The sequence below is a fragment of the Corvus brachyrhynchos genome, unplaced genomic scaffold, assembly GCF_000691975.1.
Source record: "Corvus brachyrhynchos isolate BGI_N302 unplaced genomic scaffold, ASM69197v1 scaffold87, whole genome shotgun sequence".
Classification (NCBI taxonomy): Eukaryota; Metazoa; Chordata; class Aves; order Passeriformes; family Corvidae; genus Corvus; species Corvus brachyrhynchos.
The window spans coordinates 34,506-61,007 of NW_008239767.1; the positions used below are offsets into that span (position 1 = coordinate 34,506).

The 26,502-nt window shown below is 36.0% G+C and overlaps 1 protein-coding gene across 4 annotated transcripts in view; it reads left to right on the top strand.

Moving 5' to 3' along the window:
- Positions 1–26,502, top strand: part of SENP6 (SUMO1/sentrin specific peptidase 6) — a 69,009-nt gene that overhangs the window by 13,766 nt on the left and 28,741 nt on the right. For 3 of the 4 annotated variants that reach the window (XM_017742847.1, XM_017742846.1, XM_017742849.1), the window contains exons 2-7: positions 2,484–2,577; positions 8,846–8,909; positions 9,371–9,513; positions 15,153–15,254; positions 20,662–20,682; positions 24,920–24,990. In XM_017742847.1, the coding sequence (XP_017598336.1) occupies positions 2,484–2,577; positions 8,846–8,909; positions 9,371–9,513; positions 15,153–15,254; positions 20,662–20,682; positions 24,920–24,990 (495 nt within the window). The remainder of the gene's footprint in view (positions 1–2,483; positions 2,578–8,845; positions 8,910–9,370; positions 9,514–15,152; positions 15,255–20,661; positions 20,683–24,919; positions 24,991–26,502) is intronic. The other variant, XM_017742848.1, reaches the window with a different exon arrangement.

Genomic DNA, 26,502 nt, shown 5'->3' on the forward strand with positions numbered 1-26,502 from the left:
CAGCAGGAAAGTTTGATGAGTAACTGGAGGATCAGGAGACAACCCAGTTGTAAAAGCTGGCTCTGGAGTGTATATAAGGTCATAGCTGAATAATGGAATTGCTTGTACTCACTTTGGCAACACTTAGCTCTTCATGCCAGAATATATTTTAATAAGGAATGTGAGAGAGTGTACAACTCAAAATGAAGCATCAGTGGAAGAAACTGTAGTACATCGAGCAAAGTCTGAACAAGGCAGGATTGATCAAATAGCATTCATCCAAGGGTTGTAAGAGGAACTGGGGGATAAAGGAGCTAATGACTATAGTGTGTTGCTTGTGGCTAGCATCATCTTTCTGCTACAGGTAAGGAGGGTAGCTAGCATGATACCAGCATTTTAAAAAGGCAGCGGAGGTATTTGAAGAACTTCACATCAGTGAGCTTTGTGACCATGTAACCTGAATTTGTGGAAATTATAATGGAGACCAGAATTGGTTTCATTGTTCCCTCTGTAAAGTCATTTGGCTTTGGGAGAGGCTAAATTACCTCTGAATAAAATGGAAAATTTTATAAGAAACAATTGGCAAGAGATAGAAAGAGGGGGCAAAAAGAGTTTGTTTTGTTAATAGAGGTAACCAATTGAATTGCACAAGGATGTGTTAACATTGGTGCACAGTTATAAGAAAAAATGTTTGACAGCCAGGTGACAAAAGTTTGTAGATGTTAAACTTTACTTGGGTTAGTATAATGACTAGCTATTTAAAGAAAATTGTAAATGCTCAGGTTTTGAGTTATGTGGGTTGAAATCATACATTAAATTCTGTGTAGGTAAAGGTCAAGTAATCTAAGCGAATGAGAAGTAAAAAAAGAGCATTTTTGTAGGTAACGATTGACTCTGAAGTGGTTCTTAACCAATCATGAGTGAAAGATGGAATTATCTAGTACATAAAGATCAATGCAGTTCTCCTTAGCAGTGAAAACAGCAAATCCAGTGTAAAGATTTCCTAGGAAAGGATCAAAAAACAGAAACAACATTCTGCTTCTATAGAAATTCATGGGATGTACACATCTTGAATATTCCTCATAGTGTGTGTATCCTCATCTCAAAAGGGGTACAGTAGACTAGAAGAGGTTCAAAGAGAAGCATCAAGAGGGATTTAAAGGCATGAAACAGCTTTCATGTGAGGAAAAATTAAGCTGACTCAGTTTTTTTCTTTTTCTGCCTGGGAAGGGAAGACCATGAAAGAACACAACAGGAATCTATGCAGTCATGAGGGAATAGGGAGGGTTGCTTACTACTGTCATCCAGAGTACATGGACTGAAGAAGTAGAGTAGTAAGAGCAAAAGGTGCCCGATTGAATCGGAATTAACAAAAGGAGATACTCGTGTAATTAAGCTGAGGTACTTTCTCCTGCAAGATGCTGTTGATTCTATAGAGCAGGCTTGATTAAAAAGCAAGCAGGGAGAAGAAAAAGGTAGGAAAAGCTGTTAAACACAAAAATATGTGTTTAACATAATCACCGATGGCTCAGGAAGCCTGCAGTAGATGAAAGTAGTTGGAAGCAGAGATGGAATATGCAATAAATATTTCCATGTGCATTGTTTATACTTTCTCCTAGACATATGGTTTTGGTTGTGATTTTCTTACTCTTTTCTATCAGAGTATGTGAGTTTCGTTCATTATTTCTAAATGCATTTCCAACAATGTAAAGAAAAATTCAGTAAGAAGAAACTCATTTAAATTATACCGAAATCAAAGCAGCTGTGTACTTTGTCATACAGAATTTGTATGAGACAGCTCTTAGTTGCAGTAATTAGGGCCTGGGGGGAACAATACCTTGCTTTATTGAGTGCTGTCTCCAGGCTCTGGCACACCTTCACTTAAGAATACCCCATGCCGTTACATTATATTATATGAAAATCTCCATAGTGGTGGATACTGTAGTAGAGAGATCTGAGATTTTATGTAGTATGACAGAAAGTTCAGGTTTTTACTTACTTGATGCTATCACTGAAACGTCAGTGTGCATCATATATCAATTCAGGTCAGCATCAGATGTTGAATTGAAAATCCAGCATATTATATTGAAATTGTTCTTGGGACAGTTCAGAACTGTCAATATATGTTTGGTTATTAGTCATGTAAGTAATACATTTTAGGACCCTTTCTGCATGTGGCATATAGTTCGTATCAGAGAAACTACCCTTAAATTTATGGGTATCATTAAAACAGTTGATAACAGTTATTACACTACCTCAGGTCATAATTTTTAATAGCTTGCTAACTTACTGCATTAATAAGATGTTGGCAGATACTTTTATTTATTTAGGGAAATAATAATCACTACTGCATTGATGAACTTACTGATCAAACGGTAGTTAAACACTGGCATCAGTAAAATAAATACTGTGGAAAATACATGCATCTGGTTTACTCCTCTAGTTTGTGTTGACTAATAACTCAGCTTGAAATCAAGACTTACCTTAACTTGTTCTCATTTCAGCTTTGGATAGATCACAGTCCAAGAGAGATGGAGGTTTTAAAAGTAATTGGAGCTTTGATCATGCAGAAGAAAGTGAAGGAGATGCAGAGAAAGAGTAAGGATGCTTTTATCTAGGCTATTGAAAGTATAAATGTCTATTTATAATTAAATACTTCTTTTTTGTAATTTATGAATAAGAAACAGTATATAATATCTTAAACTTCCAGTGATTGAGAAAAATTATTTCAAATAAGTTATTATTTTAAATAGTGTTGCTATATAGGAATTCATTACAATGTAAGTTTTATTGTGAACATGGGGCTTACAACACAGGGCACAGTACATTTCACAAGAGCTACAGTTGTCCTTGGAGCTTCTGTGTAAGTCTAAGGAACACAGACAAGAAGTATGTGAATATGCAGAATAGGTTGATAGGTAGGGTGTCCAAGCAGCTTCAGCTTTTCCTTTAATGATAATGCTACTCAATACTTGACAGATATGGTTAAAGTACTTCAGTAGCTTTAGGCCTCCATCAAGTTAAACCGATCTTAAAGATCGTAGGTTTTTCTTTCTTTGTGTTTATTTCACTGAATAGAGTTAAGGCTCTTTTTTTCCCTTAAAATGTATTCCTTTACTTGGTATGTTTGGATTTTGGCTAAAACTTAAATCCCATGTGTATAGTTTGACTGTGTACTTTGTCCTTGTGACATTTTATTGTTACTAATATGTTTTCTCAATATTAACGTACTCACTTCCAAAATGACTAATGAATTGTTAAAAGAACAACAAGTGTCACGCACAAAGAATTCACGTCGGTTTATTTGTTGTTCTTAGATATTTGGAGAGTGGGACCTGCAAATTTAAAAACTATGCTGTGGTTCTCTATTAAGAAGACACTGAATCCTGTGATTAAGTACAAAAATAATTCATATATGAATTTGTATCATCTAATATTCTGCCAAATAGTATGCATTGGAAGGGAGTTAGGAAGTAGACACATAACCACATAGGCTGCAGCAGCAGGCTATGCTGTAATCTTAATAAAACATTAAGAAATGTGAAGTTTCAGTAATTAAAAAATGAGTTCAGGAGTTCATTAAAGTATGAGGTAAGCACTAAGAGCTCTTGTCAAAACAGAACTGTATCACAAGTTAGAAGCACTTTTTAAAGGGTTCACAAACTGAGAGTATTTTAGTTCTATAAAATTAAGCTCATGTTGTTCCCTAGCAACTTTACATCCATTTGTAGTGCGCACAAATATGTTTTCAGTATGAGGGCAGTACATGCCATACAGTTATTATTTCTGTTTTACTCACCTTCAGAAATAAGTCACATTTGAAAGCATAGCAGCTGTTTTTTCTTCTAGTAATTTACTGCTGTTTTCCATCTGTCTCCAGCTGATGTTGACTTAAGAATACAGAATGAAAAATGTGTAGAGTAATGATGCTAAAAAAAAAAAAGTTAGAAAAATTATTATGAAACATATGCTTTATGTAATTGTATCTGATTTTAAGATTGTATGTCTGGATGGTTTTTCATTCCTTTCAAATATTCTCTACAATAAACAGTTTTCCCATAGCCAGAATTGAATTTTTATTGCCTACTTAGATAATTTTTCATTTGCTTTTCTATCTGTGAATTATGCAGAATCTCATCTGGAAGTGTAGATAAAAGAGTAGTTCAAAATTGATTTAAACCGGAGATCTTGTCTTCTTTACTTACCCATTCTCTGATACCATTTGAGGCAATTTCTTTTTCCCTCCAAACAGCTACATGTTTTAAGCTGCCCACATATTTACTTCTGGTAACACCTGGGTTTGTTTGTCTTAAAGACATAGCATGCTTTGAGCATTTTGAAATAATTTGTGTTTTTTGCTTTTCTGATGCATTTTTATTGCATGTAACAAAACGTTGACAGAAGGGAATCTTTAGAAAACAAGTAACAGTAAATTTTCCTCTCTTTTTTTGTTTCCTTTACTCTTAGTAGAACATTTCAAAGATTAGCAGCTTTAATCCATATAATTGTTCCAGCATAAAGCTTAGTGTCCCTCCCAGTATTTTGAGTATGTTTTGCAGTAAGTAAGTATTCGCTGTAGTGTGTTGATGCTGACCACAACGTTTGACTCTTACATGATTTCTTTGTGGAGAGAGCTGTGAGTCTGAAGCAAGCGGCTGGATGCATCTCATGCTTGTTGTGGAGGTACTGGTGTTAAAATGCCTGACTTTATCACAGCTTTTTGCCCTCCTCATGGCAGACACACAGTAAGTTTGTTTTGAGCTAGCCTAGGCATAACACCCCAACGCTTAAAGGATTGGCTGTATTCTTGTGTTACCCCATGAGACCTGTACTAATGATGTTGGTCAGCACTGAATGTCTGCTTGGATTATCTTTTCTTCAGTGAGATGAGCACAAAGTATGTGGTTAATGTGCTCCTACCACAGCAATCTTTAGAGTAGGTAGATTATTTTAAAAGAAGGGTGTCATTTAACTTACTTGGGAAGTATATGAGGTGAGTCAAAATGGTTAAGGTAAGTAATGAACACAAAAAGACAAAAAAATATTTGTAAACTGAAGAAGGTTTTGGAAAAGTTAATGATCACCCAACACTATATGATGCTAGAGTTGATACTCAGCATGGAACTAGAGTTATGGAAATTAAGAATGGTAATTAACAAGTATCTTATCCCAAAGTAAACACCTACAGATAATATTCAGTCCACTTGAAAGAGTAAAAGTAACATTTCTGATGTTCTAGAAGATTTGATCTACTTAGGATGGTAGCAAGTGGCGTGAGACTTTCCTTGCTTTGTAATTGGAGATCCCATAGGAGATCTACCTTTATGTAGAACAATAGAAAAAAATACAGTGGTCAGTTGAGCGCACTGAAACCTGTGTAATCCACCACAGAACAAATGGTGGAAATTAAGCTGATCTTGTGTAGCAGAAAATATGAAAGGATAGCAGACTTAAGCAAACATGGCCGAAGTCATATATTCAAGTGATTCATGAAATTAACATGTTATAAGATGCTTTCTGGTGTTACAGATTATTCTCTTGAAGTGTCTTGGATAATTTATATTTACTTCCTTTGTAATATCTGTGTAAATGTTTTTGAAATATTTCAGTATGCTCCACTGTGGTTTTGTAAATGGATGGGCCCAGTTTTCTCTTGGCTGTCATACTGTTTTCTTAATAGTCTTAGATTTCTGCCTTCCACTGAGATTTGTTCAGTAATAGCCTTATCAAAAACAATTAATACAAATAAATGGGTCTAATTTATTTGCACGATGGTGTCCTTACTTAACTACCATTTTCTTTCAAAAAGCTTTATTTTTTGCCCCTTCCATTTAGGGGAATAAACCTCTTTTTTCCTTGTATTGACAAATGGAACAGCATTGTACAGTGTTATATATTTATGTTGAGCTTTTTTCCACTGCTTATAAAATTTATATTACTTTGTCAAAAAATCATCCCATAGTTATATATATGTTTTATATGTCTTTTGTGACCCTTTTAGTAGTGCACTGTAGCCTTTAAATTGATGAGAAGTTTTTAAATTAAGGCTATTTTTAATGGAATGGCATTGTGAATTGAGTTAAATAATACTTCTCTTGTGCCTCTGATACTAGGTGTGTTGCCTACCACCATGTAATTTAAAACAAAGAATGTAGACAGTGTGCTGTGAGGGCAAATACTCTCACATAAACCCACCGGTTTTATGCATAATAGTTTTCAGAAAGAATTTTCAATTATGTTTGAAATGTGACTGGATCAGGTGGTAGTTGATAGAAATGTGTTTGCAGCTTATTAGAGTTTAACCTCAATGGTCAACAGAGATTTAAAGTTTGGGTTGCTTGTAGATAGTAGTGAAAACATAGCCTGTTAATCTGAGCTGTCTAACTAACTATTGCATAGTTCTTAATGTTTTAAAACATTAAACAAATGGCAGGTGATTAGAGGTAGGTAAACAGAAATTTTTGTTTTCTTGTTCCGTGCCTAAATTTGAATGTGTAGTTATGAACTCCCCTTTGGAAAGAACTCTGTTTAGGTAAATTACTTGTATTTTTTCCCCCCTTAATTTTAGTGAAGACTTAACATTCATTTGTTATAAAATTTTAAGGAATGTATTAAAAAGTTAGCAATTATTGTTCCAATGTGAAAACAACCAGGAACCCCATTGGTTCCCTGGTTAAAAGTGACACGAGTGTGGAGGCATCCTCCCAGCAAGGCAGCTGAGGTTTCATTTTAGGGATGTTAAAAATGTTACTGACTGGTATGTTGGGGGTGTGGTACAGTGTTTGTTTTGGGTTGGTTTGGGTTTTTTCCTGCCTGTATAAATTGCAGCTTTGAAGCAGGCAGCTGGTGGAAGCATGTGATACATGAGCAAATAGACATTGCTCGGTTGCTATGTGTTCTGCTCTCTGAAAAAACAGCCTTTCTGGTTCTGATGCATATACTTCACATTCCTTAAGATCTAAATATCGGTTCATTTAAAACTTCCAATTTGCTAATATTTCTCTAGTCATGTTGCATGATAAGAGTTACTCTTGTTCATTTTGATTTAAGCATTGGCTCAGTGTTTTGGTCGTTTGCAGTGTATTACCTTCTCTTACCTCCCCCCTCAAATGTCCTTTGTTAAAACAGTTGCAGTATTGCAGCATGTTGAAATCCTAAAAGTATTGCCACAGTACAAAGGTGTTTTGAAAACAACCATCATTTTTGTATGAACTGAAGCTAAAGAACGAAAACGTTACTAGAGGTGAAACGATCTGACAAGGGCAGCACAGTAGGCAAATGCCAGAGCTGCAGGAATTGTAGGTTGCTGTTCATGTCTGTGCTGCAGGGTTTTGTTTATTTTTTAGGATGTGGAAAATTTCTGAAATTGTTAAACTCTGTCTACTGATGAATATTTGAGAAGGCTCAGTGAGCCTCCCTTGAAGGGATAATTTTTTCTGAAAGAGAATTAAAAAAATGTTGCAGGATTTAAAAATTTTGATATCCATGTGTAGTCTGTACAGAAGTACAACTCTTTTGCCTTTGTTTGAAATTAGTGATGAATTTACTACACTGTTTGTTTTACCATTGAGAACCTAGAATTGTGGTGGTCTGTAAATGAAAGTAAAATACAACAGTGCCACTGGCTATGTGTTCACATTTACATGATTCCTCCCATTTCAAAATCAACTGTGTGCACCATCTTGAGTCTGTAGATCTCACCCAATGTTTTTATTTTATTTTTATTTGCTCTAGGGATATCTATATTGCTTAATAGGGAAGAATAAATTGTAATGTGAAGGGAAATCTTGTGCATGGAAAAAGTTGTTAGGAACCTGAGGGAGGGGGCACTGAGTGACTTAACTATATGTGAAGAGCTAAAGTCACTGTATGTATTGCAGCCAGCGTGTCATACTGACGCAGCTAAGAAATGTTTGTTTCTCTTGTGTAGCTCTTGCCTTTAAACACCTGGCATAACAGCTTTTCTTTTAAGTAATTTCTGCCTGAATGATCTTCATTAAAACTTTTCAAACCATGCAATTGCAAGTTGACTAAAATTGTATTGTTTTGTTGTAGCCAACATAGGAGGAGTCTTATCAGGATTGATGGGAAGGGGTTATCTGCAGGTTCCTTCTCCTGGAAAAAAGAATATGTTAGCCTAATCTAGCTGCTGTCAGTATGTAATGCGTGATTGGTGTTTCAATTTAAATACTTAAGATTATTTGAGGATAATTGCCTATTACTGAAAAGAATGTTTTTAGAGTATCATGGAGTGGCTTTCTTTTTTTTAATCTTCTTACTCATTCTAGTGGTTGGGGATTACAGACATTGAAAGTACTAAAGAAACGCATTTTAATAAGCAGTAGAATCAAACTGAATATGTTATTTTTAGGAAGACATACTTTGTAGTAATTGCTGTGGTGTAAAATGTAGTTACATTAAGTTCTCCTAAAGTACTATGAAGTTTGCAGTTTTAAACTACATACTTGAACACTGATAGGCATAAACAAACTAAGATCATGTTTTAAAGGTTAATGAAGTTTTGGACTGAATTTATGCAGAGAGTATAGAATCTTTATAGTGTCAGTAATATTGTCGTAACCATATTGAAGGTTCAGTAGCATTGTCTATTTTGAATTAATCATTTTAGCTTTGCTTTTTGCAAAATAATTTGATGTACGCTCCAAGTGCAGGTTCACGTAATGCGTATGATCACTGTGTTGCTCATTTCATGTTCATGTTGTTCTGTGCATATTTATACAATGTGTATATGATGCATTTAAATGTAGAGAGGGAAAGGGAAAAAAAACCCTTTTGAGTTTAAAATGTTTTGTGGGTGCTCTGGTGGATTACAATGTATGTGCTTTTCTCTCCCACACCTGTCTAGCGAGGCAAATCTGCTCAGTTTAGATGACAGTGATGGGCCTTTCAGTCCCAATGAAGAAAAAAAGGTAAATAATCTGTTTATCTCATGGTGAAAATGTATCTTTAAAGCTTTTTAGGTTCTTAAACCGTATTGCATAGCCATAGAAATTAAAGTTTTTGTGGTGTTTTAGGAACATACACCAAGCTGTCTATCTACCTACCCTTAAAGTTTTTGTTCCTCTCTTGATTTGCATAGTATTCTGAAAATATGAGCATGAATAACTAATTTTGAGTTTAGACAATTATCATAAATACTGTACCAAATATCAAATATATTGATGTTTTGTTTTGTTTTGTGTTTTGTTTAGTAAGGAATCCAGTTGAGTAAGAGTGTAGACACTATGTATTTTCCATGAAATTTGGTATAAAAGCAGTTCAAAAATGAAGCCAAAGTAATATTTATATTAATATTTTGCATTAATTTTCTCCTTCTAACTTCTACACAATTATATGATTATTTTAATATGTATTAATTCTGTTGTGACAGTCAGTTCGTTGTCGACCTGGAACTATCGGCACCAGCAGCGATGCCATAAAAGCATATGCAAGGCGAGGCAAAGCTGGAAGCTTCAAACTTTTTAAAGGGAATGCAATCGGCCTCAACATGATGGGAAATAGCAAGAAACTGAGGTAATACATATAATTTATGTTTCCTTGCCTACTTGATCATTGATACAAATCAACCTTCTAGTGCATTTACATTGTCTGCTGTTCATTTTAAGAAGCTATGCTGTACTGTGCTTCTGAGTGAAGATGGACAACTAGATTGTTAAGGTCTTTCCTCTTGCAAAATGTTTAACACCACATAAGTGAAGTACCAGAAGACTGTTAAAATGGATTTAGAGCATTCACTAGCATATTTGTTAGTACCTTACCCACGTTGCCTGCATGTGTTCTTGTGTCCTCTATGCAGTGGTAGCAGGTAGGAAAATATTTTTTACATCCCCATCTAGATTTGCTTCTTTCCGTGACTTTGAATTGCCAAGGTTAAGTCAGGATGCATTTTCTGTTTTTCTTACTGCAAGATATAATTTGATTTTGGATCCACAGACTTTTTTTTAAAGAATTCAGCAAACAGCCATACTTGTATAGGATAGCTTGAGATTGTCACTTGTATTTAGAGCTGACAGGAAGTGTCTTCAAGCATTCAGTGTTGTACTTGCTTGTTACTACTGTCCCTAGCTTGTAAGAGACTGATTATTTAGTATATAATAAAAAGTGATATATTCACCTAACTTTCTCACGGAGTGTTTCATCTTGCTAAAGCACACTCAGTTTGGTAACCTTTGCAGGAAGGAAAAGTTCCTAAGATACCCAGCTATAGATGGGCTAGTTATCAAATATGCAGTGTGTATGTAGCTGCATGAGGGATGTCCTTGTCTTTATCTGTGATGGGTTATCACCATCTGGATACTAAACTCCAGATAAGCTACTTCCCTTCTCCTTGTCCCCTCCAGTAAGAGAGGGACAAAGGCAGAGAATATGGGTTGAGATAACCATTTACTGAAAGCAAACAGCAGTGGAGTAAGAAATGCACAGTGACAGCAGCAGCATTAATAACAAAAGCATAAAAAAATAAAGGAAGGTGCTTTATCCACACAAAAGGTATTTGCCACTTTGACTTAGTTCCATGTGGCTGCTGGGAGAAAGACAAGATGGTGGACACTCCCTGCAGCTGGCTCTCCCCATCCTCAAGCCTGAGACAGTGGAAAATAATGACAGGAAATGGAAAACAATGCCAGACAAAACCCTGGAAACGAGATCATCTGTGTTGTGCTGCACCGCTGCCCCACTGCACCAGGCTTGGTTCAGGCTCAGTTCCACTGCTGCTTTGGACCACTCCACTGGGCTCAGTTCTGCACGGCTCTGACACTTCTTCAGAGCCACATCCCAGAGCCGTGTTCGCTGCTCTTCAGAGCCACATCCTGGAGTCACATCTCGGAGGAATGGGAAGGTGGCGAGTGGCAGCAGCAGAGGATGGGGTCTGCAAGGCTGATTCCAGCAACTCAGCCTTGATGAAGAAAGGAATGGCACACTTCTGGGGATATGGTCCTTATTCTTCCCCCTGACACCACAACTCCCAGCAATAATTTGAGAGGTATAGAATAGCAACATAGCCATGCCCACAGAGGTCCAAGTTCCGGCCCCTCTCTGCAATCAGGACATGGTTCTTGTATGCTGTAAGCACTGTTGGTTAGTGGGACCATCTTATCATAGTCACTTGAGAAAATAAATCCTTGAAGTTCTGTGTTCTTTCCTGCTGTTCTGGTCTTTAAGACTCATGTCTTGAGATAAACTACTGGACTATTATGTGGAACTTAAAAAGTTTTTTTAAAAATAAAATTTTTTAATGACAGGGCTTTTTTTGTTATAGGTTATTTTTACATTTACACAAATTCGCATGGTACTTCATTGTCCTTGGTTTATCTATGCAAATAGTGTTTTGTCTTTAGATTTTTTTTTTTGTATACACAACATATTTATAAGATTATATCCATATTTCTGTCTTGCACATCTTCAAATTCACCAGTTCTTACAGAATCATCCTGGTCATTTCCATTCTTTAGGATTCTGTTCTTGAACATAGACATAAAGGTAAAAGTAACTATTGCAAATCTGTCAGGGCTCCTTTGCTTTGTGTTACTATTGAAGGAACCTGTGCATCTATGTTATACTTGTTCTTTGTTTTGAGTGTACCTTTAAAATAAGATTCCTCTAATTCTCTGGTAACTGGAATTTTCCTTTGGCTGGCTGTGAAATTTGTAGAAAAATCCAACCTTACCATGGAATTTTTCTTACTTTTCTGTTAAAGCAGTCATACTTGACTGTACATGTGTGTTTATACATATTACACATGTATGCTTTTATTAAGTTCCAGAAGGGTATGCACGTTTTGTTTTAAGGTAAATAGTTACTGAGGATTTTTTAGATGGTCTAAGCATGTAGTTCAGACATTCTGTTACCTGGATTGGAACTGCCTTCTCTTGACAAATAACACAATCTAAACCTAAGGCGTAGTAGAGTTTATAAAATTCAACTAAAAGAGTAAAATCTGTTGCATGTAAATGGGCACCCACCTTTTGTCTAGTACTGAGCTGCATACTGAATTTAAATGAAAAATATAAGCATCCACCCTCTTCTTAATAAACTGTCATTAATGAAAGACTTTATCTGTGAATAATGAATGTATATAGGATGCTGTGACTGCTTCTCAGATTTTGGTCACTGCTTTTTGTGGTTATGCTACAAGTGGTTATCTTGATTTAATTACTCCATTGGGATATTGTTGTACCTTTCATAACATGTATCAGTAAAGGTTTGTGATCTAGTCACTTTAGTGACGATTGCTGGCATGTTCACTTTGTTATGCAGAATGGGAGGTGCTTGATAGTTACTCTTTCAATATTTAGACTCTTCAACTAGAGAAGATTCTGAAAGTTGATCATGCATTTAAGATGCTAGATTAAATACAAGGAGATCAGATGCTTCATATTCTTCATCTGTTCATGGTGATTTTTATCACAGTGTTGGAGTCTTTTTTCTCATCTTATCTACAGAATAGGGATTAAAAATTTCAAATCAATGGGGCTTGACTCAAATGAGTATTATTGTAGTACTGTAGTCCCTAAAATTCAGAGAATAAGAGATGGGAAGAAGGGATATGCAAGGACAATGAGAAGAAATTTTCACTGAACTTGTTAGAGAAATTTAAACCAACCAAAAAGTCACGATCTGTTACGTGGTTAAGCAAATCCAGTATCAAACTCTTAACCTGATTCCTTTTGGTTGTATTTTTTTAACCATGAGGTCTTAACTTCAAATAGCTTTAGCTTTTCAGGCTTTAAATAACTTGTATTAAAGTCCTTTTAGATTTTCTTTGATAATGTTTTGTTTAAAAAGTTATTTGATGAACAGCAGAATTCATGTAATCTATAGTTATGTTGTGTGTTCTTGTAATGTTCTTACTTTACTTCTAGGTCCATCCATTGGCCCAGTGCGAGACTTTTTGTTTTGCCTCTTGGTTATGTGGTGTTAAGAATTTCCTAGGATCAGCTGGATAGCATGTGAAAGTAAAACCTTGTTTTCATCAGAGCCTGGGCTTCAAATCATTCTGCGGTTTCTGAGCTAACATTAATGAAACATTTATTGTTAATATAGTGTAAGTTCTTTTTAGAACATTTGTTCTTTCAAGGAACTTTCTGACCATTACATCACTCTGCTTTTAGTGTGTTATCCTAATTTTCAAGAAATTGTGCTGAGACTTGCGAAGTCAGATTTCAGTTCTGATGTGCCTGTTTTGCAGCTCAGGAGGACTTTATGATCGTATTTTCTGGTGTTTCTGTCTGTGTAGGGTATGATCTGTTCAGAGAACAAGATTATAGAGCAGATTGTGTTTTACAGCTGTCCTGGTTGGAAGCTTGTCTGACACCATATGAACCATTTAAGTGTGCCATCTAGAACAGTCTGCTTTGATTCAAATCTGATCCCTGAGCAGTCTGCAATACTCTATTCCAGCACCTGCTGGAGTTTTCATACATGAGTGTGAGGCAAAAAGCAAAAGTGCTGCTTAACAGTTTTTTTCTGCTATGGGGGCACAAGACAGAGTTTCACAATCATGATAGTTTGGCGATGTTCAGATCCAGAAGATACAATGGTAAAACAGGAGAGATATATAGACTTGCTTGCTTGTTTAAAGTCCTTAGGTCTGAAGCATTAGAGAAAGCATTCCTGCCCTCTGCTTCTGGTTTTTTTTCCTAGTATCTTTTTCAAATACATTAAACAGGAAGCCAAAGAGCATTTGAGACATTCTAAAGTATTTAGGGCAAGTAGTTGTCAGCTTTTCATTTCTGAGGTGGCAAATTAGACAAAGGTAGATTGTCTGGATGATGACTGACCAGCTGGAGTTGCATAGTCTTAGAAGCACACGAGATGAGTGTGTTTACTTTCAGGAGGTTGGTGTTTGCATGGATACTATTAATTTTCAGAAAGTTGAACTATTAACAGGTGGTTTATGATGTTTTTAAATTCCATATTCTAGAAAAGAGCATTTAACTGTTCGGGTTTTGATAAATCTTTTTCTGTTACATTCATGGTTATGTTAGGGTCAGTCAGAAATTCTCCAAAAGCTTCTAATCCTGACTTATGTAAGGCTTCCAAAAGGGTTTGTAATGCTAAACTGAAAATTAAAAAGCAAACTAACGGTTTACTCATTTTCTTCTTTTGGGGAATGTAAAGGAGAGTTAGGAGCTGTTTGTCAGCTTTTTTTGAATTTTGGTACTTTAGGTTTCTTTTCATTGCTCATAACAGGAAAAATGGCAAGATAATATTTCTGAGAAATATTATTAATAGGAAAGCTGTTTCACATAATTTTCTCTAGTGCAACTAAAATTTCCAAACAATTTAAAAAGCACAATTTAAGCACTGTATTTCCGTAATTTGAAACACTTTCTATAATCAACCTGCTGTTTGTTAAAAGTTGTGTGTTGTTTGAACATTCCGAGCATGGTATTGTGTGTCCTGTCACAGCAGTGTGCAGGATAATTTTTAGAGTTTAATGATCTTTGAAGAAGCACTACTGTATTATTGATCTACTGTATCTTAACGTCAACTTTTACTAGAGAGGGTAATGGTAAGAAATCTTTCCATAATTACTGGTTTTACATAATAATGAGATAAAAGTCAAAAAAGCAAGAAATGAAGAAACCAAAGAAATGCTAAAATACATTGGTGAATAAGAGTCCTGTTGACGTATGAGTACCTGAGAATCCTTCCTTTCTTCTTTTGAAAATATGTTGATTTTTTTCAGTTACGAGTCATCTTGCGTCCGTAAATTTGCTGTGCTTATTTTTTTGTTTGTGAGGGATATTCCTGAATTCAGTCTGTTCACGTTTTTCCCCTTAAGTCATATTCAAGAAGTTCATATTACGCCTTAATAAAATGAGAGATGGAAGTATAAAATTAATTATAAATGGTTACAAGTCATTAAAAAACGCAGTGTCTTTTTGCAGTACAGGGTTCAGTAAAAAAATCTTTACCTTTTCTTACAGGAAAAAAACCCTTTTGTATATTCTTGTATGTCTGTTTTATTATAAGGCTGCATGTTTTTATGCCTGTAAAAGGATCCTAACAATGTGTATTATTGGTTCAGAAATGCTTTAATTTTTGGTGTTGTGTGGTTGGCCTTGTAAAATTAGGACTCCACATTTTTTACCTAGGACTGTACAGACACACCAGAGTCTTTTCTTAAATGTTTTTCTGTATGTTTGCAGTGAAAATGCTCAGAATATATCTGGTCCTGTAACTGTGGTACATGGCAGACGTTTTCACCACGCACATGCACAAACAACCGTAGTAAAAACAGCAGCCCAAAGGTAAGACTAATTACATTTGTTTCTCCAGATGTTTCAATTGTTAAAAGTCCTCTCTGTTTTTGTATGTAACAGTTTTCCTTATGCAATGTAGCATTTTAAGAAAATGTAAGTAATCACATGGGTGCATTCTTGATTATGAGCTTTGACCTTAATTACTAAAGTTTCATAAAACTTACAATTTAGGAATTACTATCATATAATACTAGAATTTAGTCATTTTGAGGAACACTGGCATGTAGTAGGAGAGCACCTGCTAGCATAAATATTTTTAGACGATACTTTGAAACAGACAAACATAGTATGCAGTAGGAATTTGCATAACTGACAACATGATCAGCAAGTACTAAGTCACAGCAACTCCAGCTTGTGTAAGTTCCATCTAAACATTAAATTATAGATCTGATTATTGTATATGGTCTGTAAATGTAGCATAAAACATATAAATTGGAACATCTAACAGAAGCAAGGTTTTGCATCTATGTGAATAATTTTTAGAAAGGATGACTGGAAACCGGTGAATCTTACTGAAATATGCTGAATTGAACTTCATTGGTTTGAAAACTTAAAGCCCCTCAGACTTCTGTAAATTGCAGGATAGTTTCTAGGTGTTTTTTACATCCAGTATGATTTACAAACATACGAGATACCAGCTGTTTTAAGGAATTTTCTTTCAAAGTTTATCCATTCAGAACTCTTTTTGTTTATGAACTCCATGGATTTCCACTATCCCACATGAGTGCTTTATCCTGTCTGCATTTTGTATTTTCCTTCTTGTGCTACCTTTTTTCTTCTCTGTTTTTTAGCATAGATTTTTTTTAGGGTGGGGGAATCATATGTAGGCATTGTCCTTTGTTTTTTTCATTCTACTTCCCTGAGCTAGGTTTGCTAACTTCAGAAAAACAAAGCCCATATATTAATGTGAATGAATTATGTGATCCAAACATGTATTAGAGTAATCTGACATTGAATAAACAGACTGAAAAAGGAATTTTTTAGTCACAAAATAATAGACTCATAGAACAGTTTGGGCTGGAAGGGACTTAAAAGGTCATCTAGTCCAACCCCCCTGCTATAAGCAGGGACATCTTCAACTAGATGGGGTTGCTCAGAGCCCCATCCCACCTGACCTTGAATGTTTGCAGGGACGGGGCTGCTACCACCTCTAGGGTCAGCCTGTTTCAGTGTTTCCCCACCTTGTTGTAAAACTCTTCTTTCTTCTATCTAGTCTGAATCTGCCCTCTTTTAGTTTTACTGCCCCTTGTCCTGTTGCAGAAGGCCTTGCTAAACTGTTTGTCCCCCTCTATCTTTTAGGCCCCCTTCAAGTACTGAAAGGCCACAGTAAGGTCTCCCTGGAATCTTCACTTCTCCAGGCTGAACAACCCCAACTCTTTCAGCCTTTCCTCATAGTTGCTGTCTTATCCTGTCCTTGAGGACTTAGGTTGTTGCCTCTTTTCATTTCAAACAGTACTATAATCTGTAAATGGTATATAGGATGGACATTTCCTTTCCTGTAGTAGTAGCAGATGCAGTAGTAGGTAGCTCTCTTTTCAATTCTTTACATTTCTTTACATTTCTTACCATTAGTGCAAGGCTGATGACTAAAAAGGATTGGCAGTTTTTACTGTGAGTTAAGCTGAAGGGTGGGGGTTTATGTTATCACTGTGGTTTAGGCTGAATCAGCTGTGCTTTTTCTTGCATGAAATCCTTTTTAGAATATTTTTGTTCAGTGTCTCATTGAGAAAAATGTGGAGCTTCTCTAAACATTCATGCCCTTACCTTTCTGATGGGTTTTGTTTGTGTGTGTGTGTTTGTGCTTGCTTTTGTTTATTTGTGGGGGTTTTTTGGGTAGGAGTTGTTTGTTTGTGGGGGTTTTTGTAATTCTGAGGGATAAAATTCTGATCTGCAGTGCTAATGAAAATAATTTGAAGTAAACAAAACCATGCAAGATTGCTCTGAATGTTGACTTTGGTAATACTTGTGTACTTGATTGAGCTTTGTTGTGAGATGGTTCTCTAAGCAGCCAGTCAAAATGGATTTATTTTACTAAGTTGAGTGCCATAGGTTTCTTCAACCTGCTCCAAAGATTCTTTATCTTCAGTGGGTGTTAGATTTGCCTGCTTGCCTTTTGTGCCTGTGGGACTTGCTTCTTTATAAGCCTACAATGTAATGAGAAGAAAAAAAGGTAGTGACTTGGCATGTGTGACGTGCAGGAAGGAAACTAATGCACAACATAGGCAAGCTGAATATTCGTGTGAAGTAATTGGGTAGTAGTCATCTTGAGTGTTCTGACTGTGTTTTCTTTTAGGATTGTTATTGTAGTTCATTTACATTAGCAACAGACAATTAACTCTTATGCTAGGAATATTTTTGGAGTTTTAGAGGCAGGAAACAGTCATAAAAATCCTAAGCAGTGCTTTGTTACTGGAGGATATCAGAACCAGCATGATCTAATTGACTGAGGGTGAGCTTTACATAGAAACTTCGCAAATGATGTTTAATTCCAGTAGCTTCTGACTCAACTGACTGCTTTCTAAAAGCTTCTAAATCTGTTTCTGAGTTAGAGGATTGAAAACTAATAAAATGTGGCTTCCTGACAGGCTTTTTTTAATAAATAAAAGAAGAGGGATTTCAGGACTACTTGATGTTAAAAAGGTAGGTTTCTGAGTGAGAAGGCAATAGTCAGAAAAAAGCCAACTAAAATAGGACTGTTTAAAACTGACCATAATATGAAATTCCAGACCATATGAAGTGGGTAATATATTTTGGTCATGTATTTTTCCTTGTGTAGGAATTTTTTGATATCCTTTTTTGGCTAGTCTTTAATGACATTAGGCAATAGTTGAGTTTAAAAGTAAATGCTGATGGTGATTCCTCAAAAAGGAGTATTTGCAGAAAATGTGAGGGGCAGACCAAGAATGAAATTCTTGGTGTATATATATACAGACAAAAGAGTGGGTAGCATGGAAATTGAGCTCTGAAGTGTTAGGTTTTGTTTTCCTATACTAATTTCCAAGTGACACAAAGTTGTGTTCTGTTAATTTTTTGCATCTGTAGATTGTTCTATGGTGTGATAATCAGTAACAACATGGGGAAAATAATTTTGTCTAACCTAATATATTGTACTTAAATCTATACTAGATTCTTGAAAGAATAACCAAAAATAAAAACATTATTAAAGCAGCTGAGCAGTTTTAGTCTCTGGCACTGACATTACAGATTCTGTTACTTATGCAGGGTTCTTTGGGTGGGGATGGTATCACGTGGAGCAAACTGACTGTGAACTCAATTACAATCTCTGTCAAGTTGAGTTTGTGTATGATTTGTGTATGTACTGCATTTCTTATCCCCTTCTGCAACTTTTTTGCACATGCATGTTAATTTAAAGTCTGGCTGAGTATAGTTGCATATATATGTGTGTGTATATATATATGTATGCATATATATAGTTGCTCTCATATGTAATGTGCAAGTTTCTAGCACAACAAAATTTGGTATTTCAAAATATTATTATGATAAACATTCATGGTTTTTTTCAGTGGAATCTGGGGATTAAATTAAAATTTGTTCATGTCTGATACAACAGATTTTCAGATGTAGCTTGGCCTAGTGTTGTAGTTGGTTCAGACTATTTTGCTTCATTTAATGGATGCATAGTTCTGTCTTGCTTTTGGCTGACTGTTCTTCAGCACTTGACACTGAAATAGCATGTATGTACTGCATGTTTAACAAATCTTGTGCATGAGCTGCATGAAACGGTAGGGACAGTGATCAATCTAGAATTCTCATCTCTTAATCTTCCTGAGGTATAAAAGTGAGAACTCCTTTAAATGCATTATATTCTTGAGGGATTTTAAAACAAGTAAGGCATCTAATGTAATGACAGTGTATAATATCAGGCATTCTGGAAATTTTCTCCCTGCCTTTAAGTGTCCTTAGCATTGGGTATGTGTTCCCTAACAGGGTGGTGACTCTTCGAAGCACCTGTGAACAGTTAATCCAAGTTACATATTAACTATGCCAAGAATGCAAAGCTACTGCATATGGCTCCATACAGACATGGTTTGGATATGACTGGATTGATAAACTGGGATGTGACCTCCACAAAAGCAGTGTGTGTTTGTAAAGGCTAGCTCCAGCCAGGAGCAATTTCTCCCCACCTTCACACAGCACTGGCTCATTACCTCGTGCCCCAGTTTTAAGTTGCCACAGTCACATTCAGTTTTGAAGTCCATTTACTCTCTTCCCAGAGCACTATGGAGATGGAATGTACTTTCATACTGCACTCTGTAGGATTATCAGGACTACATTCTTACCTGCTTTGCTTCCACTCCTGCTGTTTTCTGAGTGACAAGAGAATTAGTTTGCTCTATTCTTGTGAGTGTTCTGTTTGTGAAAAGGAAAGGAGGATGAGTTTTTATTACTGTGTAATATCATTACTCTGTTTAGTTTGGCTGAAGTAAAACAGGAAACAATTTGAATTTGTTCTGTTTTAGAATACAGTTAATGTAATGCATGTAGGTCAGAAGTTTGTTAGGCTTTTGATGTTTGGGAGGAACAGTCAAATAGATTAAAAGCTTACAGCATTCCATATTACAAATTTTGAAAAGACAGAAGACATGTAGATGCTATTTTCAAGTTGTCTGTGTGGTAAGCTTAGTTAGATTTATTTTTATATCAGTCTTGGTATACAAAGGACCAGAATTCTGAGTATCAGCTACATTCATTTCTATGTTAACTCATGTTAAAGGAGATGCTTGTAAAACTAGTGGCCCTAGTTCCTGGGTTCTTTTGGGAGATTTTTTTGACCTAAACTTCAGAAGGAGGTTCCCATTTATCCTTCTCTAGCCTTTCCATGTGGTTTCTTAAATATTTAAGGACTGATGCTGGAATTTGTTTCTCAATTTAAACAGATGATTTTTTTTTTTTGAATAGTTGGAAACAAATTCTTACATAATTATTTTCTCTTTTCCATGGTGATAAGGGATTGTTTTAATGGTTGGCCTCTGTCTTTGAAGTGTTTTCCAACCTTAATGATTCTGTGATTGGAAATGAGGCTTGATAATCATGTATTAGAATTCTATCTTACTGGCTTTTGCTGTGCAAGAGAATTGAGATAACCAGGTTAAGTTCAGGATTAATCAAATTTTGCACATTGAAAAAGAGTCAAGTCAATGTCGTATTTAGACCACTGACTGTTGCTGTCTGTGAAGTAACGTTTGTGCATTTTTAATTACTTTGACAAAAAATGTGGTGAAAAAATTATAATGCTTGTTTGAAAATTAGACTGGTGAGTGCAAGAGACAATGAAACAGTTAAAATTTATGTTTAATAACTTTTGCATTTAGTGATGTACAACACATGTGGGGCTTTACATCTTATGTGTTTTTTTCTTTTTTCATATTTTAAGCAATCTGGACCGAAAGGAAAGGTAAGCTTACTGTTGATCAAATGAGCATGGCAATGAACATTAAGAAAATTAACTGATTGAGTGCTATATTAATGCTAGTTAAAGATTATTCAATCCAGTCAATCATATCTGCTCATATGTGATAGGGGTTGATTGTTTTTAGTTCCATTTTTATGGTTCACTTACTCTCTTATTGAAAAAGGACTTTTACGTCCATCTCTAAGTAATGCTGTGTTACTGTGAATTTTGGGTAATTTTCCACTGGAAATTATATCCAATGCAAAATTGCATCAACATTCTCTGGATTTTAAGAATTGACTGCTAATTCTTTTTGTAGAGCAGCGAACTTCGCGTAATAGAATGGTTCTGAAGCATCATAGTAAAATGATTCTGAAGCTCTTGGGAGGCTGTTTAACACCCTTCACTCTATCTTCTCAGCTTGGTTTGAATAGCATTAAAGGTTTTTATTGCATTACTGTATATATTTTGTTCATGAAGTGCATATGTTAAAGCAGTTAACCGAAAATGTATAGCAAAACCTGACACACTGGTTTTTCATTGCTCATTTCAGGGTCATTTCTCACTTGTTTTGCATCTGGTTTACTGCTGGTAATATTTTGTTAGCAGTATGAAATACAGTACATTTATTTTTCTTCATATATAGCTCAAATTTATGTGTTAGTGGAAATGTTCTCTTGATAGTAATGAATTAATTGAGTTTTTGTGAATTTCCTGTCTGTATAGGTGGCTTTTGGCAGTAGGAGCTTGATACCAGGTTGCATTGTTTAGGAAGTATATATAATGTATAACTAATAATGATATAAATAGCACAGTCCTTTGTGAATTCAGGATTTTCTAAATTTATTTCAAATTCAGAACTAAAATCAAGCCTTTCTGTTTTACTGTCTTTTGTTACTTCTTAAAAGAGCTATCAAATAGATACCAGCCAGTTAGTGTCACCGTGTGGCATAGAAGAAAAGGTTTGAGTTCCATGCTTTGTGATCTTAATTTTCTCATGGGGACACCTGCTGCTTCTTCATCCAGTACTACTGGATATGTTCCTTTTTCTTTGTCTGCTTTTTGTTGTTGTCCTAGCAGGGGAAGATGATGTGGGCAGGAGCTGCTAAATTTAGCTTTAATCATTACTGTCACGATAAGTGCAGCGGCAGCTCCTGACTTTCTGGGCCAAATGGGGTTACTGACCTGTGTTCTGAAAACCCTATTCCCTGTGCTGCTGCTTCTCTTTTCAGTCTTTGGCTTTTGTACTTTGCTCTTCATCTAACACACGCTGAAGGTAAATCTCACTTCAGCAGCTTTGTGCTTCAATCTTATTGTGCTTTACTCTCTTTTTGTATAATGATGTAGAAACCAACAGTGTACCTGGAGTGGTACATCTCCAAATAGTAGGCAGCCTCTCAAAGAGCCAGGCTGTGCATTAAACACAGCTCTTGTGTAAGCCTGCACCTCAACAAAATTAGGAGTTGGTGCAGCCTTTTTAGTGTGGCTTGTGCCAAATCATAGGTAGCACTGTCTCCCAAATTCTCAGATCCAGGTGTTTCTTTATGTTTGTTTTCTGGCATAGCCAGAAGTTACGTGCCTGCCCCTTCCCCTCATTCCCCCCACCACTTTTCTGTTTTTTGTTTTCCTAGAGAAGAAATTTTAAGTGAAAATGTCACTTCTGCTGGAGTGTTTCATAAAGGTCTGTCTGCCAGGCCAGTGTGAAGATACTAAGGTCCAATTCCATCAGCAAGAGAATATAGCAGTAATAATGAATGTTTGCTGAAAATACAAAATCAGTGACACTGTTCTGTCTGGGCAAAACACACTTAGTCAAGAATACTTTAGCATTTAGCTGTTAAGATCTGACAAAAGTTCATGATGCTGCACAGTCCAGACTGCCTCAGTATTTCAGTCCTGTGTGTTGCGGAAAAAGCTTGATCTTTCTTGCTACTGTAATTGATGTTTTGCTGTTTGATGCTTTAGTACTTCTTGAGATTGCTTTTTATCAAATACTTGTCTACTTCCCTTGTACTTAAAAGTATTAAAAGTGCTTATAATCTAGGAGATAAACAAGATGCCTAAAATTGTTTCACCTCTGAACATTGTTTTTTTTAACTGTTAGACACGGTATATGGGTAATGTTGCATCTTGATCAGCTCAGCTGTTTGATCCCGCAGTTATTCCCATTGAAATGGAAGACTTAGTTTTGGGTAGGGTTTAACAGCAAAAAGGCATTTGTTTTGAAGTGCTGTATGTTTTTAAATTTAAGATTTTTTTTCTTTTGCAAATAGTCCTTTTAAAGGTAGGCGTAATGCTTGATTTAAAAAACAACCGCGTTTCCTTTCTGTTTCTTCACTCACACGCAATTAAATGGCTCAGCGTACTAAGTATTTTACTGGAGAAGGTGTTACTGGATCTGCAACTGTTCAGGCAAATAACTAACTAAAACAAACACTGTGCTCAGAGGCGCAACTTTGTTTTCTAGTTGAAATTATGTTCAAAACAAAATTTACTGTTATGAAATACTAGTGAAAGATAATTACGACATGTGAGACAGCAGCTTCTGCATCCTTACTGCAATGTTTTTCAAATCTAAAATGATGTTACAGGTTTTTTACCCTTTAGAATGTCATTAGCATTGGTTTTGATAGTACAGCTTCTCATTACCTAATGATGAGTTCGAGCTCTGCCTTTTATTTCCACTAATTCTGCCTTAAAGTAATCCCATATGATTTGGATTTTTAAGGAGAATGATCAAAAAAAATACTGTGTTTAATTTATGAATAAATATTCATACTGAGTTTCCAGTTTTGGTTCAGTTTTTGTGTATGCAGGTATTAAAAAAGCTTCTGGGGAGCAGGATTGTTTCAGAAACACATTTGACACAACCAGTAACAAATAAACTACCTAATCTGTCATCTGTGATATGTGTGCCAGCAGTCGTGATTAAGTACCACGACATCTCTACATTCTGTGTAGCCATGCTTGTTTCTCCATCCTTCTTACTGCCAGAATTTTCTTTAAAGCTGCAGCCCATCAACACAGTCAAATGTGTTTGGTATTTGGTAAGAAATACCCCAAAGGGCATTGCAGATTAATCTTGTTCCAAAGATGTTAGTTAATAATATTACCTAGAAATGCAGAAAATCCAAAGGTTTTACAGTTTGATGCATTAGGAAATGCTGTGCTGAAAGAAATAAAATCTTATACCTAGAGCTAAAGTCTACTTCAGCCATAGCCAAGTTTTTGTCAGATGGGTCCTCAAAATTTAGCTGTTAGTGGAGATGTTACTGCCTACAGCTGTTTGCTTTGCCCCCTTGCTGTTGATTAATGTCCTTGTAATCAGAGGTAGCAGTGTGGGACATGTGTAACCCATTTGCAGCCCAGTGCTTAATTTTCCAATAAAACCAGTTTCTGCTGAATTTGTTGGCAAGGTCTGCTGTGTTTCAGATGTGTGCCATCCTCTGTTACGACAAGAACAGTAATCTATAGCTGCAGGGCTGAGTAAGCACTGAGAAAGAAAAGTGCTGCAAACAGTAACCCACATGCGCTGAGCTTCAGGAATCTTAATTTGGTATTAGCATGATTTGACACACATGTGTAAACTGAAAACATCTTTCAGGAGGCTCAGAGAAATCTTGCTGTAATGCCATATATTGCATTAATTTGCACAAAAATATATGATATCTATATTATGCAAGTTATACCAACAAAAGACTTATTATCCAGTAATTTATCTATATCACAATATTTTAAAAACAAATATATAGGAACCATGTCTGCTGTCTTGTTCTTTCTGGTTTTTGGTCACAACAGTTTTTGACATCGGATCTCTTTTCTCTGTTTTGCATCTTCTCTTCCTGTTTTTTAAGTTGCGGGACTTGTGGAATCTACTTTAATATTAAAATAATAGTTGTTTCTGTTCTTGGCTTTTAAAAGTATCTGTCTTGTTTTTCGTGAATGAGGAGGAGAAGATGCAGGCTTCAGTATTTGGAGACTTGGGTCTGAAAGTGACAGACTCCAGAACTGTTCATGATTATAGAGGAGATTTAGATCAGAAACACTTCAAAACATTTACTGTGGCTGTTCCTATCATTCTGGTAATGCTTTTTTATGTGTACAAATAGCATGTAATAGGAGAAGCTACTTATTCATAGCTTTCAGATACATTTCAGGTTTGTTTTGTTCGTATATAATTGTGACTAAATTTTGATGATGTCTGTTGAAAGAACAACCATACGTCTAATTCATTTTCCAGAAAAGAATACCCACCTCAGCTTCAGAAGGTAGAGGCAGACCACATTAGATTACCACGGTCTCAAGGAGTAGGTAAGTTATCTTTTGAGTTCTCATTTCTTCTAAGCAGAATAATTTTTTTAATACCTGATTTGGGCAGGTGTGTTGCCAAATCTTATATAACCTTTAGTGTATATACTTACAGCCTTACATCGTGTTATTCTAGTTTTGTACAAGTTTGTGCATGAAGGGAGGACTTTGCCCTTCATGACATTTCTGCAGCTAGTTCAGTCATGTAATATTTGTAAATTAGGCTTCAGTTATTTTAAAAACCACATATATAGGGAAAATCTAGAACCATAAAATTGGAGATGGAGCTGATCTCTGGCGTTAACTAGTTTGAGCCCAAACCTCCAGCTTGTTTGTGAATTATTGATGAGGAACTTCTGTAACAGTGTTGGTACAACAAAAATGCGATGTAGTGGCCAGCACTTGGTATGAAGTGTATTCATACACTGAGGGAGTTAATAAAAAGAACCCGCATCAGCGCTGTATGCTGATGGAGGTGCAGTAGAAAAAACACAGTTTGGTTTGAGGTGTGGAAATTATGAAATTGGAAAAGAAAATACCCTGTGTTTTGTTAAGCTTTGTTAGTATAGATACAGTCTGTAAACCTGTATTTAGCTGTGTAGTCACCTGTACTGGCAAAGTGGTTCTGCTGTGCTATTTTAGGTTAATGTTAAGTAGATTTTCAGCAGTACTACACTAAAGTAAAGAAACTAAACTTAGAAAAAAGCCCCACCTATTAGTAATTATTTTTTGAAAATGAGGCAGTCTTTAGTTTTGAGATGTCTTCTCAGAGTGGGATGTTTATCTGTATGTATATTGAAAAAGTGTTCATACCTATTAAAAAAAATACAGTCTTAAAAAAACTTCCAATATGGAGACTGCGATTAAAGGACTGTAAATAGCACTTTAACATGAAACCAATCAAGGCACTCTTGTACAACACATTCCACTTCTTAGAATGCACAGAGTGAGATTTAATTATTGGGTTTCTGTGTTTCTATACTGTTACAGTATTTAAATGAATGTCCCAGTATAAAACAGGATATGACAGTATAATTCACTGTACTACTGTGTCTTGTGTCGAAGGAGTAAATCTGAAGGAGTAAATCTGCTGCTTGATACTTGGCAGTGTTTCCAGGTGGCCAAGGAGGCCAGTTGCATCCTAGCCTGTATCAATAGTAGTGTGGCCAACAGAACCAGGGAAGTGATTGTCCCTCTGTACTCACCGCTGATGAAGGCCACACCTCGAGTGCTGTATCGAGTGTTGGGCCCCTCAACTAGGGAAGGACATGAGTGTGTCCAGAGAAGGGCAGCAGAGCTAGTGAAGGGTCGGGAGCACAGGTCTTAACATGAGCAGCTGAGGGATCTGGGGGACTTTAGCCTGGAGAAAAGGAGGCTAGGGGGAGACCTTATTGCTCTCTAGAACTACCTGAAAACATGTTGTAACTAGGTGGGGGTCAGTCTCTTCTGCCTTCTGTCTTAATTACAAGTACAAGAGGTAAAAGCCTTACGTTGTGCCAGGGGAGGTTTAGATTA